This window comes from Camponotus floridanus, unplaced genomic scaffold (assembly GCF_003227725.1).
Source record: "Camponotus floridanus strain SB8 unplaced genomic scaffold, Cflo_v7.5 scaffold98, whole genome shotgun sequence".
Lineage (NCBI taxonomy): Eukaryota > Metazoa > Arthropoda > Insecta > Hymenoptera > Formicidae > Camponotus > Camponotus floridanus.
This window is the reverse complement of record NW_020229869.1, coordinates 522,616-536,852: the sequence shown is the minus strand read 5'-3', so window position 1 is coordinate 536,852 and position 14,237 is coordinate 522,616. Positions and strand designations below refer to the sequence as shown.

At 29.9% G+C, this 14,237-nt stretch overlaps 4 protein-coding genes across 6 annotated transcripts; all 4 read left to right on the top strand.

Moving 5' to 3' along the window:
* Positions 1 to 68: 68 nt before the first annotated feature.
* Positions 69 to 3,900, top strand: LOC105250066 (histone-lysine N-methyltransferase SMYD3). Of its 2 annotated transcripts, none has more exons than XM_011255945.3 (6): positions 69 to 479; positions 2,097 to 2,338; positions 2,432 to 2,736; positions 2,961 to 3,240; positions 3,360 to 3,522; positions 3,656 to 3,899. In XM_011255945.3, exons 1-6 carry the CDS (start codon positions 346 to 348, stop codon positions 3,882 to 3,884), a joined length of 1,353 nt encoding a protein of 450 aa, XP_011254247.1. In that variant the 5' UTR covers positions 69 to 345; the 3' UTR covers positions 3,885 to 3,899. The 2 variants fall into 2 exon arrangements, with proteins under 2 accessions (XP_011254247.1, XP_025270921.1); XM_025415136.1 differs by lacking the exon at positions 69 to 479 and adding an exon at positions 1,523 to 1,862 and having other exon boundaries at positions 3,656 to 3,900.
* A 1,009-nt stretch (positions 3,901 to 4,909) lies between these two features.
* Positions 4,910 to 8,710, top strand: LOC105250060 (rab-like protein 6). Of its 2 annotated transcripts, none has more exons than XM_011255935.2 (6): positions 4,910 to 4,990; positions 5,553 to 5,732; positions 5,813 to 6,303; positions 6,499 to 7,286; positions 7,376 to 7,877; positions 8,054 to 8,710. In XM_011255935.2, the coding sequence occupies exons 2-6, from the start codon at positions 5,612 to 5,614 to the stop codon at positions 8,252 to 8,254; spliced, it is 2,103 nt and encodes a 700-aa protein (XP_011254237.1). In that variant the 5' UTR covers positions 4,910 to 4,990; positions 5,553 to 5,611; the 3' UTR covers positions 8,255 to 8,710. The 2 variants fall into 2 exon arrangements, with proteins under 2 accessions (XP_011254237.1, XP_011254238.1); XM_011255936.2 differs by having other exon boundaries at positions 4,912 to 4,990; positions 5,565 to 5,732.
* Positions 8,711 to 9,362: 652 nt separating this feature from the next.
* On the top strand, positions 9,363 to 11,065 carry LOC105250061 (proteasome subunit beta type-5). Its single transcript, XM_011255937.3, has 5 exons — positions 9,363 to 9,533; positions 9,973 to 10,129; positions 10,255 to 10,467; positions 10,549 to 10,782; positions 10,857 to 11,065. Exons 1-5 carry the CDS (start codon positions 9,390 to 9,392, stop codon positions 10,967 to 10,969), a joined length of 861 nt encoding a protein of 286 aa, XP_011254239.1. The 5' UTR covers positions 9,363 to 9,389; the 3' UTR covers positions 10,970 to 11,065.
* Positions 11,066 to 11,469: 404 nt separating this feature from the next.
* On the top strand, positions 11,470 to 14,042 carry LOC105250063 (death-associated protein 1). The gene is made up of 3 exons (XM_011255938.3): positions 11,470 to 11,692; positions 11,840 to 11,939; positions 13,226 to 14,042. Exons 1-3 carry the CDS (start codon positions 11,641 to 11,643, stop codon positions 13,383 to 13,385), a joined length of 312 nt encoding a protein of 103 aa, XP_011254240.1. The 5' UTR covers positions 11,470 to 11,640; the 3' UTR covers positions 13,386 to 14,042.
* Positions 14,043 to 14,237: the final 195 nt, after the last annotated feature.

The window sequence follows — 14,237 nt, the reverse complement described above, 5'->3', positions numbered from 1 at the left end:
GGGGATCCGTCGACTCTAGCTTGTAATTTTTTTTAACTTAACTCTTTTTCTTTGACTGTAAATAAGCGTTCCAGGTTTGTGTTAATTATGAAAGAGGAAGAGGGGGGAGGGTGTTAGTGAGAAATCAGCAGGTTAAGGGTTTATTAGTTAGCTCCAATAATACGTTATGCGAAAATAAACGGATCTTAAAATAGCGCGCGTCCGAGTCTCTCTACACGTCAGCAAAACGGGAAAGGAAGAGAGAGAGCGAAGACAGGTGCGATCATATAAAGTCAGTAAGCAAGGTGCAACTCTTCTATATAAAATAGCAAGTGAAAAGGGTGCAATTTGAAAAAGTCTGAAAAGATGAGAGTCAAAAATCATGGGTGTAAACGCGTGCCTGTGAGCAAAGGCACCACTATTTTGTATGGAAAACCGTTTGCCTATATACTAAGATCGGCGATGCGTAACGAAAGATGCGACCATTGCCTATTACGAAGGTAAAATTGTTTTATCATATATATGTATAAAAGAGAAATAATCTTGATAGAAAGTCATCTCGTCCTTGTTACTCCTTCAGTCCCGATATGAGCCTTATTCTACATCTATTTGTGTTGTTAATTTTTTATTCGTAACGTTTTTAATTTATTGGCATTATTCTCTTAACAAAATTATTATGTATGTAATAATATATGAGTAATATATATATTTTTTTTTCTATTAGGATGACAATTGGCATGTCAATTTATCAAATAAATATATTGTAAATGTAATTTATATAGGTTTTATACAGAGTTATAATGTATATCTTGATTAAAAAATTATATCATATTTAAATTTTATATTGTATCAGTCTGTTCATAAACTTCTCTGAGGCTATTGAAAGTTTAGTGCAAAATACTGAATATGAAAATCAGCTCGGGTAAATGTCATGTTTTGTCAACCTAAAATTCTCATTGCTATAAATACAGATTTATTAAAATAGTACTTATAACCGTGCTATAAATAGATATATTAACTGCTTTAATTTAATTTTTTACATTTTTGCTGCTTATTTTATTCCTTCTTTTACAATAGTTGAATATATTTTTATTTTATTTCGAATAAAAATATGAAGATATAATTAAAAGGGAAATCTAAAATTAAATCTAAGATTTTTCTGTTTTAATTATACTTTTCTATACTTTTTATGTATATAAACAAATGTAAATACATAAAAGTTTGAAAAGCTAATAAGAAAGAAAAAGAAAATAAAATTATAGAAAAAATTCAACTAAAGATATATAAATTGTCTCTTTAAAGTTTCAAATTACGCGCGCATTATAGTTGAAACATATATGTATATATATATATATATATATATATATAAAATACAAATAGCTATGTAAATATATTTATATAAATATATATATATATATATATATATATATATAATACAAATAGCTATGTAAATATATTTATATAAATATATATATATATAATATAAATATATGTATGTATATATATATATATATATATATATATATATATATTTATCTAAAAATTATGTGAAGAATTATACACAGAAATGACTTAGAAAAATTTAAAATAACTTTGAAAGATGTAGTAAGAAAAATACAACATTATAGAAATTTCAAGTTATGAACATATGTCGGTATTTACACAGATTTTTTAGATTAGGTTAAGTGTGTTAGATTAAGGTTAGATCAAGTTGTTATTGGGAACAGAGAGCTTGAATGTTTTGTCAGTGTGATTTGTATGTCTGCATTTAAAATGAATGACGATATATCAAAAAGAGGAACAATAATTTTTACTAGCAAACCGTTTGCCTTTGTACTTAACTCAAAACACAGAACTAATCGATGTGACAATTGTTTGAAAAGGTATAGAAGAATGAGAGTGACATTACGAGATATTTGTAATTTTTAATCATTTAATATTAATTAATTATTTAAGAATAAATCGTTTTTTATTTTATATATGATAAAAATAAAGTTGTATAAATAATATGATAAAATGTTAAATATAAATACATAATTATATATATATATATATATATATATATATATATATATATTTGATGCCATCCTGTCATCACGAAATGTAATTTATTACAGCGGCAAATTATTAAAGTGCTCGGCTTGTCAATATGTATATTATTGTAACCGCAATTGTCAAAGAGAATCATGGTCGATACATAAGCTAGAATGTGCGAATTTGAAGAAAATATCGCCAAAGATTATGCCAGATGCAGCGCGGCTTATGGCACGTATAATTCTCAAACTCAATCGAGGTGGGGCTGACCAAGTAGGCTATTATACTGAAAAAAATTTCAGAAAATTCAAAGACTTAATGTCACGTTAGTATTTTTCTAATGAAACAATTTCAGAGAATATGCGAATGTATGAAACAATTTTAGAGAATGTGTTATATATCAACTTGTGGATTGTAGATTATTCGGATTTAAAGAAAGATGCAAAGCGACTGGAGCATTTCACCACATTATGTGCAGTTTTATTTGAATTTCTTGAGGGAGAAACAATGCCCAACATTGCAGAGTTGATGGGTATTTATGGCAGAATATGTACTAATTGCTTTAACATATTAGATCTTAATATGAATACCATTGGAGCTGGTATTTATCTGGGAGCATCTGTGATAGATCACAGTTGCAAACCCAATGCAGTTGCTGTTTTCGAAGGAACTACTATCATTATCAGAACAATAGTGGATCTTCCCTCTTTAGATTGGTCACAGGCAGGTATTGATAAAATATATATTAATAGTGCTGAAATAAATAAAAAACATCAGTAATGCTGGATTTAACTTTTTTACCAATTTTATGTAGTGACTCTTAAATATTCAATATTGATTCTATTCATTCATAATTGGTTGTATTTATAATAAAAAATTAGTAATTAAAAGTAATTTAATATAAATATCTTTTATTTCAAAATTTGACAATCTTATCTTTCATACAGATAAAAATATCATATATTGATTTACTCAATTCTAACAAGGACAGACGCGAAGAATTGTACAATTCATATTATTTTTGGTGTGATTGTGAAAGATGTAAGCAAGTGGAACCTATGGCTGAAGCAGCCGCATGTTCAAACTTATCATGTGATTCTCCATGTTTGATTGAGGCTGACAATTGTAAAACATGTGGTACAAAAATATCAGAGGAATTTAAAAACACGTTTCGAGAAGTCACTAACTTTACTATTCACCATTTAGAAGAAATGAAGGCTATGGCTTGTATCCTCTTAATATTTATATATGAAGGAAGCTAACTAATATTCAGAAATTTAGAGCAAAATATTTTTCTAATAAAATCTATCCTTGATATTTATAATTTATCCTTATTAATGTAATAGATCTTGATGTCAGTAAAATATGTTTGAAAAAACAGAAGAATATATTACACAGATTTAATATACAGCATATTCGTACTCTGGAAGCAGCTCATATTGCAGCTATGAATCTAAAATATTGGGAAGATGCAGAATTATATGGCAAAGAACTTATTCCAGGATATTTGTAAGTGTTTGATTATTTGTAATAAAAATAATTTTCCATGGTGGTTAAAAATAAACATTATAATATTAATATTATATATAATTATAATATTAATATATTATATATAATTAAAGACATTATGCTTAATTTTTAGATTATATTATGGAGAAATACATCCCTTGATAGGATTACTATATCTTATGACTGGAAAGATACAATTGCATTTGAACAAACCAAAAGAAGCACTTAAAGTATTAGAAAAGGCAAGTGAGGTGTTAATGATAACACATGGTGATAAGCATTCCTTAATGAGAGAAGAATTGAAACCTTTGCTTTACCAAGCTATTATGGAATCAAATGAAAATATTAACGGGGTGCAGTAATTTTAAAATTTTGTTATTTTTTTTAGTAATAAATTATTTGTTTAAACTTGTATGATGCAAAATTATATGATCCATTCTATATTTTTATTGTTTGATTTTGATGAATAGCATCTATTGTGATAATAGATATTAACGTGTCTATTAAAATATATGTTTGTACATTTCTTTATACTTTTGTATCATTTCTATATTTGTATATAGAAATATACAAAAGAAGTATACATTTCTATATTTCTATATTTGTAGTATTTTTTATAATAAGATAAATTAGACGAAAATAACATTACAAGGATAGAACAATAATTAAGAGAAAGAAGCTTAAGTTTTTCTGTAATTTTCATCGAAAATTTTGAACTTAACAAAATGATAATAAAGCCTATATACACTTTCTTCCTGACTTTTACATTTAAAATAAGTGTAAAATAATACAAACGTCTTAGTGATATAAAGAAAAAACATCCAATCATAAAAAAATGCTATCGCACTAGACGAGAAAGAAAAAACGATTTCAGAAATCGATGAGCCGTCTGAGGTTTTGTTATTAACTACATCAATTTTTTATAAATTTTTTATGAAATGTGGCTAACACATCAGAGATGAAATGGTCATATTTACATAAAAATAAATGTAACTTAGAAAAATAAGTTTCACAAAAAAAGTGCAATTTGAAAGTTTAAAGATATGTCTCTTTGGTTGTTATATTTTGCAATATTTATTGTTTATATAAATTCTAAAATAGTACGCAACAAATATCTTGCCAATATGTCAATTTGTTAATGCAAAAAAATCTTATATATATGTATGTGAAAACTTCATATTTGTGAATATATCATTTTATTATAACTAGATAATTCACATATAATTCGAGAGATCATTTTCTTTCCACAAAAAAATTTACGAAAATATAAATACGAAGGAAAATCAGAGCCGTCATTTTAAATTGTGTTTAAAATTACGCGCGAGAGTCGCGTCCAGCATTGCCAACCTTGCATCAATGAAGGAGAAACAGCTGCTGCTGCATATGATACTTATGACAGCTGTCTCACATTCAGAGCCGCATTTAACAGAGGCTTGCTTCATTCATAAAACTTGAAGTATAATATGTGGTAAGTATAATTGCGATTTCCACGATACAAATCTCACGTGAATTTGATGAATCTTTAAAAGGATCTTGCTCGTTTATGCATCGAGAGATATATTAAACGATTTTCCGATGATAATATCGTGAAACAAATACATTTAGAATCTTGTCTCCTTCGCGAACTTTGATGGACATTAATATTTTTGCTCTAATATTTCAGGATATTAAAATTTAAGAATATGATATATTTTTATATAATTTATATATGATGTATAGAATTTATGCAACATTTCTATAACATAATTCTTATAAAATAATTGATTTATTGTTATTATTATTTATGATATGTGTATTTTAATATGTCATAATTTGAGAAAATATTCTTAATATATTGTTATATTTTAATTAAAATTATATAGCTTTCATTCATAATTATTAAAGAAGAATAAAAATATTTATATATTAATATTATGTCAATATTTAAAACTTATATCTATAATTTTATTATAACATTTAAAATTATATTTATATTACATATACATATATATATATATATATATATATATAATATTGTGTTAATTTTTCAGGTATCTTTTCAGATTTTAGAATTAATTCTTTCAACAATTGCTTCTTTGAAGACTACATAATGTTTTCTGCCATTAAGAGATTAACTGGCAAATCAGATGGCAATGTGTCTCCTAGGCCAGCCCATCAATCTATGCCGACAAATCTTCAGAGAAAATTTGCCAAAGGTGTACAATATAATAGTAAGTGTGCATATACATATAAATATTTTAGTGTAAAATAGCATATCAATTATAATACAAACTTTATATATTATTTTTAGTGAAAATAATAATAAAGGGAGACAGGAATGTAGGAAAGACATGTTTATTCTATAGACTGCAGGGGCAAAAATTTATCGAAGAGTATATACCCACGGAAGAGATACAGGTGGCTAGTATACAATGGAATTATAAAGCCACTGATGATGTGGTAAAAGTGGAGGTATGGGATGTCGTTGATCGTGGCAGACGTCGCCGGAAATTGGAAGGTTTAAAGATGGACAATGCTCCGAGTAATGCAGAAAATGTTATCGAGGAACCAGCTTTAGATGCTGAGTTTCTCGATGTTTACAAAGGCACCAACGGCGTTATTATCGTGATGGACATCACGAAAAGTTGGACGTTTGATTATGTTCAACGAGAACTGCCAAAAATACCTAGCCATATTCCCGTTATCGTTCTTGGTAATCATTGCGATATGTCGCATCACAGAACTGTCACCGCGGATCACGTGACATACTTTATAGACTCGCTACACGAAAGAACAGCACAAGTAATCAAACTATTGCATAATTAACATTATGTTATTATTATGACTATTACATCTCACACTACTAATGGATATCTTACCATGAATGAATAAATTTGAACGTGTGTTTAACTAAAATTGAATCAAATTTATTTTATATATATGTATTAAAATTATTTAAATTTATCTTATTCTAAATTTATAAATTAATTTTTGTAGATAAGATATGCGGAATCGTCGATGCGAAACGGTTTCGGGTTAAAACTACTGCACAAATTTTTTAATCTACCGTTTCTGCAGTTGCAACGTGAAACGTTGCTGAAACAGCTCGAAACTAATGAAGGGGAAACACGCTTGACAATTCAAGAACTCGATCTCTTCCAAGACAGTGATGATGCCGATTACAACAAATTCCTAGATAATCTTGTAAATCGTAGAAGAGCTCTTGCCGATTCAGTATCTGCTAGCAATCTAGTTTCAAATGTTCCATCATCTATGAGTAGCTATCATCTTGCATCTCCTAATACGAATACCGCCGGAGAAGTTAAAAGATCAATTTCAATGCCCGGTCCAATTGGTGGCGGAACTCCAATCCCAGTGAAAAGTTTAGAGATGAAATCATTATCAAAAAAGGAGAGCTCTGCAACAAGCACATTGAATAATTTATCAAATTCTATGAAAGCTTCGCAAATTGTGACATCACCCATTTCACAAAATTCTGCTGTTAAAATAGAAGTAGCTAAACCGGCTGAATCCGCTAATGACAATGGCGAGAAAAGAGATTCGCTCAATCGCCCTCCATCACTCATGTCTAAAATCTTTGGCCACAAGAAAGAAGATGAGATGGATGGAAAGCTGCCAAATGTTAAAAATCTTAGCTTAAATGCACCATTGACTAGTGTTGAAGATTTTGTACCAGATGATGGGATGTTAGACAGATCGTTTTTGGAAGATAGTAATCAGGTCTCGCCACAGAAAGTGCAGCAAGAAGAAGTAGATTCTGAGAGGTAAATAAAGAATTTGTCAATATATATTATCATCAGTAGTATAATTATAATCAATACTAATACTCTACTAATATAACTTTATTTTAAAGTGATACAGAGACTGCAAATCCTTTAGTAGCTGGTTACGAAGATGATTTGTCATCCATTGAAGAAGTAGCTTCTCCTATACAACCAAAATTAGCAGAAAATCCGTTATCTAAACAAAAACATAAACTAGAACCGCTGTCAGGTCCAGAAATGAATACCGAGAAGCCAAATCAAATTATGAAACGCGACTCTGTTTCTTCCATAGAACAAGAATTACGTATTTCAAATAATTACGAGTCGAATGAGCAGCCAGACATAAATTCGGATACTATTGACAGCTGGTTACGGCGAGATTCCAAATGGCGACAAAGTCCTGAAGGAGGTGAAGATGTGAGCAGTACCAGTACGAGGAAAGACAGATTAGAATTAAGCGATAAGAGTCTGGATGTTAGCATGACAAGCTCCAATGTTCACCTGGAATTGCTTGATGACACTAGCATGCGTCATATAAACTCTAATACCAGTAGTCCGGTGATGAAAGAAAGAAAGAAACATAAAGAGAAGGTAATTATCATATATAGCTTATAAAAGATTTTTATAAATATTCTCTATTTTATAAGAATCTCTGGATATATTGAAGTATATTTTTTCTATCTTTCCTATTACTTTGATTAATTTAGATTTGTTTTCTATATATTCTGGTTCTTTCTTTTTACTTTTTTTTATTTTATTGATTCTAGGGAGATGAGAAAGAGAAGAAGAAAAAGAAGAAAGCAAAAGACAAGGACAAGGATAAAGAAAAAACGGAAAAAACTGAAAAGAAAAAGAAACGCTCATCTCACCGATCGAGGGATGAAAATAGAGAACGAGATGAACTCGAGGAATTTTTAAATGGTTCAGCTACAAGAACTGGTGTTGACGTTGCCTATGAGGCAATTTAGCATTCTAACAAAATTATCGGTAATGTTTTTTGGAAGCGCACATTGCAAAAAAAGAAAAAAAGGACTTTTTGCTTCATATAAAAGACTCCTTGATGTTAATGTATGTTATGTCTCCGAAAACAAAAGAACAAGATTATTATTAATGCAAAGAAAATAATGTTTCGGATCACAATTAATCTATAAAAATATATTTTCCACAAATATAATCGTATGTGCGCTTTTGAACTGCATTAATTGGCATTTTAACCAAGCAGTTTGTTAAAGATCGTGATTTTATGGAAGATATGTTTCAGTGATCAAATCGCCCATTTCTATTGCATTTTGATTTTAGATTTTTAACAATTTTTAACGAATATTTAAAAAAATTGTAAATCGTGAAAGTTTCTTATGTAAATGGATATAATATGTGAATATTTCTCTTACAATATGATAAAGTGATATAATAATTATGTGGCATTGCAATATGATATACTTATAGAATTATTTAATTATATTTTTAATTTTCTATATTTGTTTTTTTTTTGTACTAAGATTTATATATATATTTATCGTTAATATCACATACATTTATAACTCCATCTTTAGACCTAGCATACACTGTTCTTGTTAAACATACAATTTTTTAAAAAGTTATCCTATATAAAAAAATGTTACGTTAATGTTATATTATTTCATAACAGTGTATAGCATTATGCAGTCATTGCAGCTTCATGTTAATAAATGTATATAACAAATTAAATCTCAATCTTATTACTAAAAATGTGTCATAACACATTAGCAGTTTATAAATTATTTTATTATAATAAAATTATTATTAGCTTCGAGATTCCTGCAAGATACATAGAAAAAGAGAAAAAATAAGAATAAAATTTTGGTTTCTTTCTAATGAATAAAAAAAGAGAACCAAAACTCAGAACAGCTGATAATAAGGAGTAAGAGAGAAGACGAGTAATAATGAACCGATGGTCTTGTAAAAGTCACTGCGCAGAAGCGAATAAGAGAGAGAAAAAGATTCTGCTTCTATTTTCTCTCTTTTTCTAACTAAACTTCGCCACTAAAATATTGATGAGCATGAGGCCGCTCTACTTATGTTATGTCTATGGACGTCAAGAATGATGGTTAATGTTTGGGCAAAATGGCGCTCGCCGAGGTTTGCGGTATCAACTCCTTCGCTGATTTTGGATATTCGCGAGAAAAGGATAAGATTGCCGGCGAGATCGAGGCATATACGAAAAACTTTAGCAACAATCTTCATCTGGCAGTGCCCCCGTTTATAAATGTAAGTGTAATATAATGATATAAACGACGATTGTATGACATAAATTTGCAGCATCATGCAATGGTTCATTTTGCGGTATATAAATTATATCGTTACGGTCTAATAATTTAACAAAAGCGATTATCTTACGTCGTAGTAATTATTAATAACGATAATATTAATATCTAAGCTGATATACATAAATTTTATTGAAATTTGTTTGTAATATTATTTTTCTAAATACACAAGTCATTATTCTATATTGTCAAGTATGGTTTTCTTAGATTAAACTATGATAAATTAATAAGTCATAAGTTGAAAATAGCAAATCAAGTTTTAGAAGAGTTTTATAAGTTTTCTTTTTATATGTCTTATTTGTATTCTTATATTCAAGAAGTTTAAATATTTGATATAAAAAAGTGTTATATTCTAATTCTATAATCTTTACATATATTTATAGCCAGCTGAAACTCTTGGATGTATAGCTGCAGGCACTGATGAAACTGGAAAACATTTGAAGATCAAATTTGATCATGGAACCACAACTTTGGGCTTTCGGTATCAGGGTGGTATCGTTCTGGCAGTGGATTCACGTGCAACTGGAGGGCAGTTCATTGGTAAAGCATGTTTCATATATATATATCTATTCAATTAATGAATTATATTTTTATGAGATAAAACAATTTAAAAATTTCTAATAGTTGTTGATTTTGAAGATTATAATTTTCATCTTGTTTTTCAGGTTCATCCACCATGAAGAAGATAGTTGAGATCAATGATTATCTTCTTGGCACTTTAGCTGGCGGTGCTGCCGATTGCGTCTATTGGGACCGTGTTTTAGCAAGGCAATGCCGAATGTATGAACTTAGGAACAGAGAACGCATTTCTATCGCAGCAGCGAGTAAACTCTTGTCGAATATGATTTATAACTTTAAAGGAATGGGATTGAGTATTGGTAAGATATCATTTGTGACTCATATTAAAGCTCTAATAAGCCATAAGTTATGTAAAAATTTATAAATATAATCGCATATAGGTATGATGCTAGCTGGTTGGGACAAACGTGGACCTGGACTTTATTATGTCGATTCCGAGGGCACTCGGACTCCGGGAAAAGTTTTTAGCGTAGGTTCTGGATCTGTATTCGCGTTCGGTGTGTTGGATTCTGGTTACAGATGGGATTTAACCGACGAGCAGGCTTATGAACTTGGAAGAAGATCGATCTATCATGCTACACATAGAGATGCCTATTCTGGCGGTATTATAAGAGGTCGGTTGTAAGATAATAAATATATTTCTTGTACCAAATAACTGCAATGTCTTAATATATATTTCATTTTACAGTTTACCACATGAAGTCAACTGGCTGGGTACATATCTCGGATCAAGATTCCAAGGATTTGCACTATGCGTACCAAGCTGAAAAAGCATTGGAACAACCAAGCACTTCCTCCTAAACTTAATATATACATTGTACACGTTGCTAATCGTTTATGAAATAAAATAGATTAATTTCTATCTCTATATAATTTACACTAAATTTTCTATCAATTTAACACTACCTTCAATATAGTTTTTTTATGAAACAATTTATACATAACTTTTTTTCTATAACTTTTAATTGTATCTGAGAGTTTGTATTAAAATTGAGGAGTATTTTCAGTATATTATTTTTACATTCTTTATATATTTTATATCGCGTCATAAAATGATATTGAGTATATATTATCTGATTCTGATATCAATGAATATACAATTTGAATACATGCAACTACAAATTTGTTAATTGATTTCTGTGGTTACATTTCTCTCTAATTATCGCGTATGTATGCGTGTTACATGTAAATCATATCGGAGGCATATACGTACATACGCCATCGCATGTGTATTCAAGACGAGATACATCGTGAAAGGAGTATAAACGACGTGTAGTAGTAATCCCCTCTCTCGCGTTCGAAAACACGACGCATACGAAGCAAGTCGGCTCAGCTACCGCTATCACTCAATCATCACTGGATCGGCGACAAAGCAGTGCGATTGCGAGCCACGAGCAACAAGACAACGGTAACATATTGCGAGAGGAATTCAACCTAAACTAAGACTTTTCCATCGATCTAAAGACGACGGAATGTCGAGCGGGACGGACGAATGCAAATTAAAGGGCGGTCATCCTCCGGCAGGTTAGTGATTTTCTAACATTTCTATCGCTGCGAAATATTGCCGATCCATCGAAATTCACCTGTCTTGCTTGCGATCTGTTTCAAGGTCGACCTTTCGCTCGTGCAATTTTTAACGCGCATTTCACGCCGCGTGTTTGCCTCTTTCAGTGAAGGCGGGCGGCATGAGAATAACCCAGCATAAAACGCCGAAGGACGAGCGCGAGACGAAACCTAGCAAGGATGTCGAGGACAGCAGACCGTCTAGCAGGTAAAATAGATCGACATCGTTTATTGCGACGTATCATATCATATGCTCGATACGAATCTGGTAGCCGCTTCCAACGTCAAAAATGAGAAAGCACCTGGGCTGCAGACGGCGGTTCACATACGGCCGGTTTAAAAGGAAAAGACTAGAAGAGCAAAGGGGTGACATGAGGGGAAGATTCAAATCGTTCATACAAAAGAACCGCTTAGGCTCGATTGCACCAATGTTATTTTAGTTTTAAGCGAGATTCAAATATGTCTGTCTTTACTTATTTAGAAGGAAAAATAAAAATAGACACATATTTAAATCCAAAATAATGTTGATGCAACTTGGTTTTAGAAATCTGATATATCAATTCCAATTATAACAGTTATAACTCCATTTGTTTGCATGTAATTCGCGATTTATTTATTTCAAGTCTATGTGTTTGTTTTTATTTTCTATATCTTCATAAGGTGCAAGAAAAATTGCAAGATATATAAAATTTATGCGACTTTATAATTAACTCATTTATGTTCATCCTGTTTTGACGATAAGCGAAATTATCGATATTTTACGTTTATATAACGCAATATTACGCAATCGAAAACAAACGTGAGTTTCTGAATAAACATTTACATTGAAAAAGCGACTCTGTATTTACGAATGAAATGAAAATCAAATCGGACTCAAACGATTTAATGATTAATCAGGCGCCTTGCAGCGCAAATTTCATAAAAAAATTTTTTTAATTTTGTGATAAAAATACTTTTTATTAATTTATAATCATATAAAAAATTTATTTTTTATTAATTTAATCATATAAAAATCAATAATAAATATAAAAAGAGAATATATGAAATCAGTCCATTATTCATATATATATGAAATCTGTTTTGGAAGTGAATCTTGATTTCAACGATGATTAATCAGCTGATAACGATAACATATCGCACGTAAAAATGTTTAACAGATTGTCAATATCTTATTTGATAAGATGATAAAAATTATTAACATGTAATATATCGCTTGCAATAATCAAAAAGACAAAACAATGTGTCTAACAATAACTCTTTAGACATAAATAGGAGGAAAAAAAAAATATATATATATATATTTATATCGTATATATATACCATTTATACCATTATTATTTCTAATTGATTAACTGTTCCGAATGTGTCAATGTTTTTTATGTCATTTTAAAATATTGAAAAAGTAACACAAATTAGAAGTATCTCAGTGCTATTTCTGCCTATTTTTAATCATATATGGCAAACAGAAAACGAAATTTTTTCATGTTTTTGCAGTCCGCCGAAGACGATAATGATTAGCGGTGCCCCAGCCAAAGGGAACGCTGATTTTCCGCCGGAAGCTGTTCAACACTTCCATGAGAAGCCTACACCGACGCATGATGCACGACCGGCGCACTGTTCGCGTCCCATTATCATCCAACAACCCAGAAAATGAACTGCATTTTGCAAATCTTATATTGAACTGATGGACCTTGGTCCGCAGAGTCATCCGTTGAATTTACGCGAGAAGAAATTTTAATTATATAAATATATATGAAAGATATAAGTATGTGTGTATATGTGTACACATATGCATATACACACATACATGTATAAGCGTACTTAAAAGTCTTTAAAAAAGCTTAAAATCGAGAATTTTGGACATGAAGCAGTTTCGCGCTGCTTGAACCTTGATCCTTTAACTGATAAGTGATTACTATCCTTTTTCTAATTAATTAACTATATACATATATATATATATATATATATATATATATATATATGTATATAGTTAATCAGATTGTCTCATAATTATCTGTTAAAGAATTAAGAGAACTCGATTTTGTATGGATTAGATGTTAACCATCTTATGAAAGATTACTATATTGTTAACAATGAAAAAAGAAAGTTTATTTTTTTGGACGCCACAAGATTCCTGCATCGGCATTTAACAGGCTTTTACAAGTATGTTTTTAATTCGTTCACATTTTCATTTTGTTTCTTTTTATATTAGATACGACACGTTTACTATGATTATATTAAATATTGTAACACAATTATACAATATGATCACTATTTTTGGGACCAGTATATACTGCAATTCATGATAGAACTTTCATATTTAGTTATATTTTCAACCTGCATTTTTTTCCTTTTTATTTTAATCCTTTATCTGTCTGACTATAGAATAGAAATTTAACATATTAGTAACACTTTGAATTTCAAGAAATTGAAATGCTTTGTTAATGTATGAAAAATGTCGAGTGAGATTCATAATGGCGACAGTTTGTATAACATTTCAGAGAGA

Coding starts and splice junctions, on each gene's coding strand:
- LOC105250061 (XM_011255937.3), top strand. CDS start 9,390: ATGGCGCTCGCCGAGGTTTGCGGTATCAACTCCTTCGCTGATTTTGGA. Junction 10,468..10,548: donor AGGAATGGGATTGAGTATTG/GTAAGATATCAT, acceptor AATCGCATATAG/GTATGATGCTAGCTGGTTGG. Junction 10,783..10,856: donor TTCTGGCGGTATTATAAGAG/GTCGGTTGTAAG, acceptor TTCATTTTACAG/TTTACCACATGAAGTCAACT.
- LOC105250060 (XM_011255935.2), top strand. CDS start 5,612: ATGTTTTCTGCCATTAAGAGATTAACTGGCAAATCAGATGGCAATGTG. Junction 5,733..5,812: donor CAAAGGTGTACAATATAATA/GTAAGTGTGCAT, acceptor TATTATTTTTAG/TGAAAATAATAATAAAGGGA. Junction 7,287..7,375: donor GAAGAAGTAGATTCTGAGAG/GTAAATAAAGAA, acceptor TTTATTTTAAAG/TGATACAGAGACTGCAAATC.
- LOC105250063 (XM_011255938.3), top strand. CDS start 11,641: ATGTCGAGCGGGACGGACGAATGCAAATTAAAGGGCGGTCATCCTCCG. Junction 11,693..11,839: donor GGGCGGTCATCCTCCGGCAG/GTTAGTGATTTT, acceptor TGCCTCTTTCAG/TGAAGGCGGGCGGCATGAGA. Junction 11,940..13,225: donor GACAGCAGACCGTCTAGCAG/GTAAAATAGATC, acceptor ATGTTTTTGCAG/TCCGCCGAAGACGATAATGA.
- LOC105250066 (XM_011255945.3), top strand. CDS start 346: ATGAGAGTCAAAAATCATGGGTGTAAACGCGTGCCTGTGAGCAAAGGC. Junction 2,737..2,960: donor CCTCTTTAGATTGGTCACAG/GCAGGTATTGAT, acceptor TCTTTCATACAG/ATAAAAATATCATATATTGA. Junction 3,523..3,655: donor GAACTTATTCCAGGATATTT/GTAAGTGTTTGA, acceptor CTTAATTTTTAG/ATTATATTATGGAGAAATAC.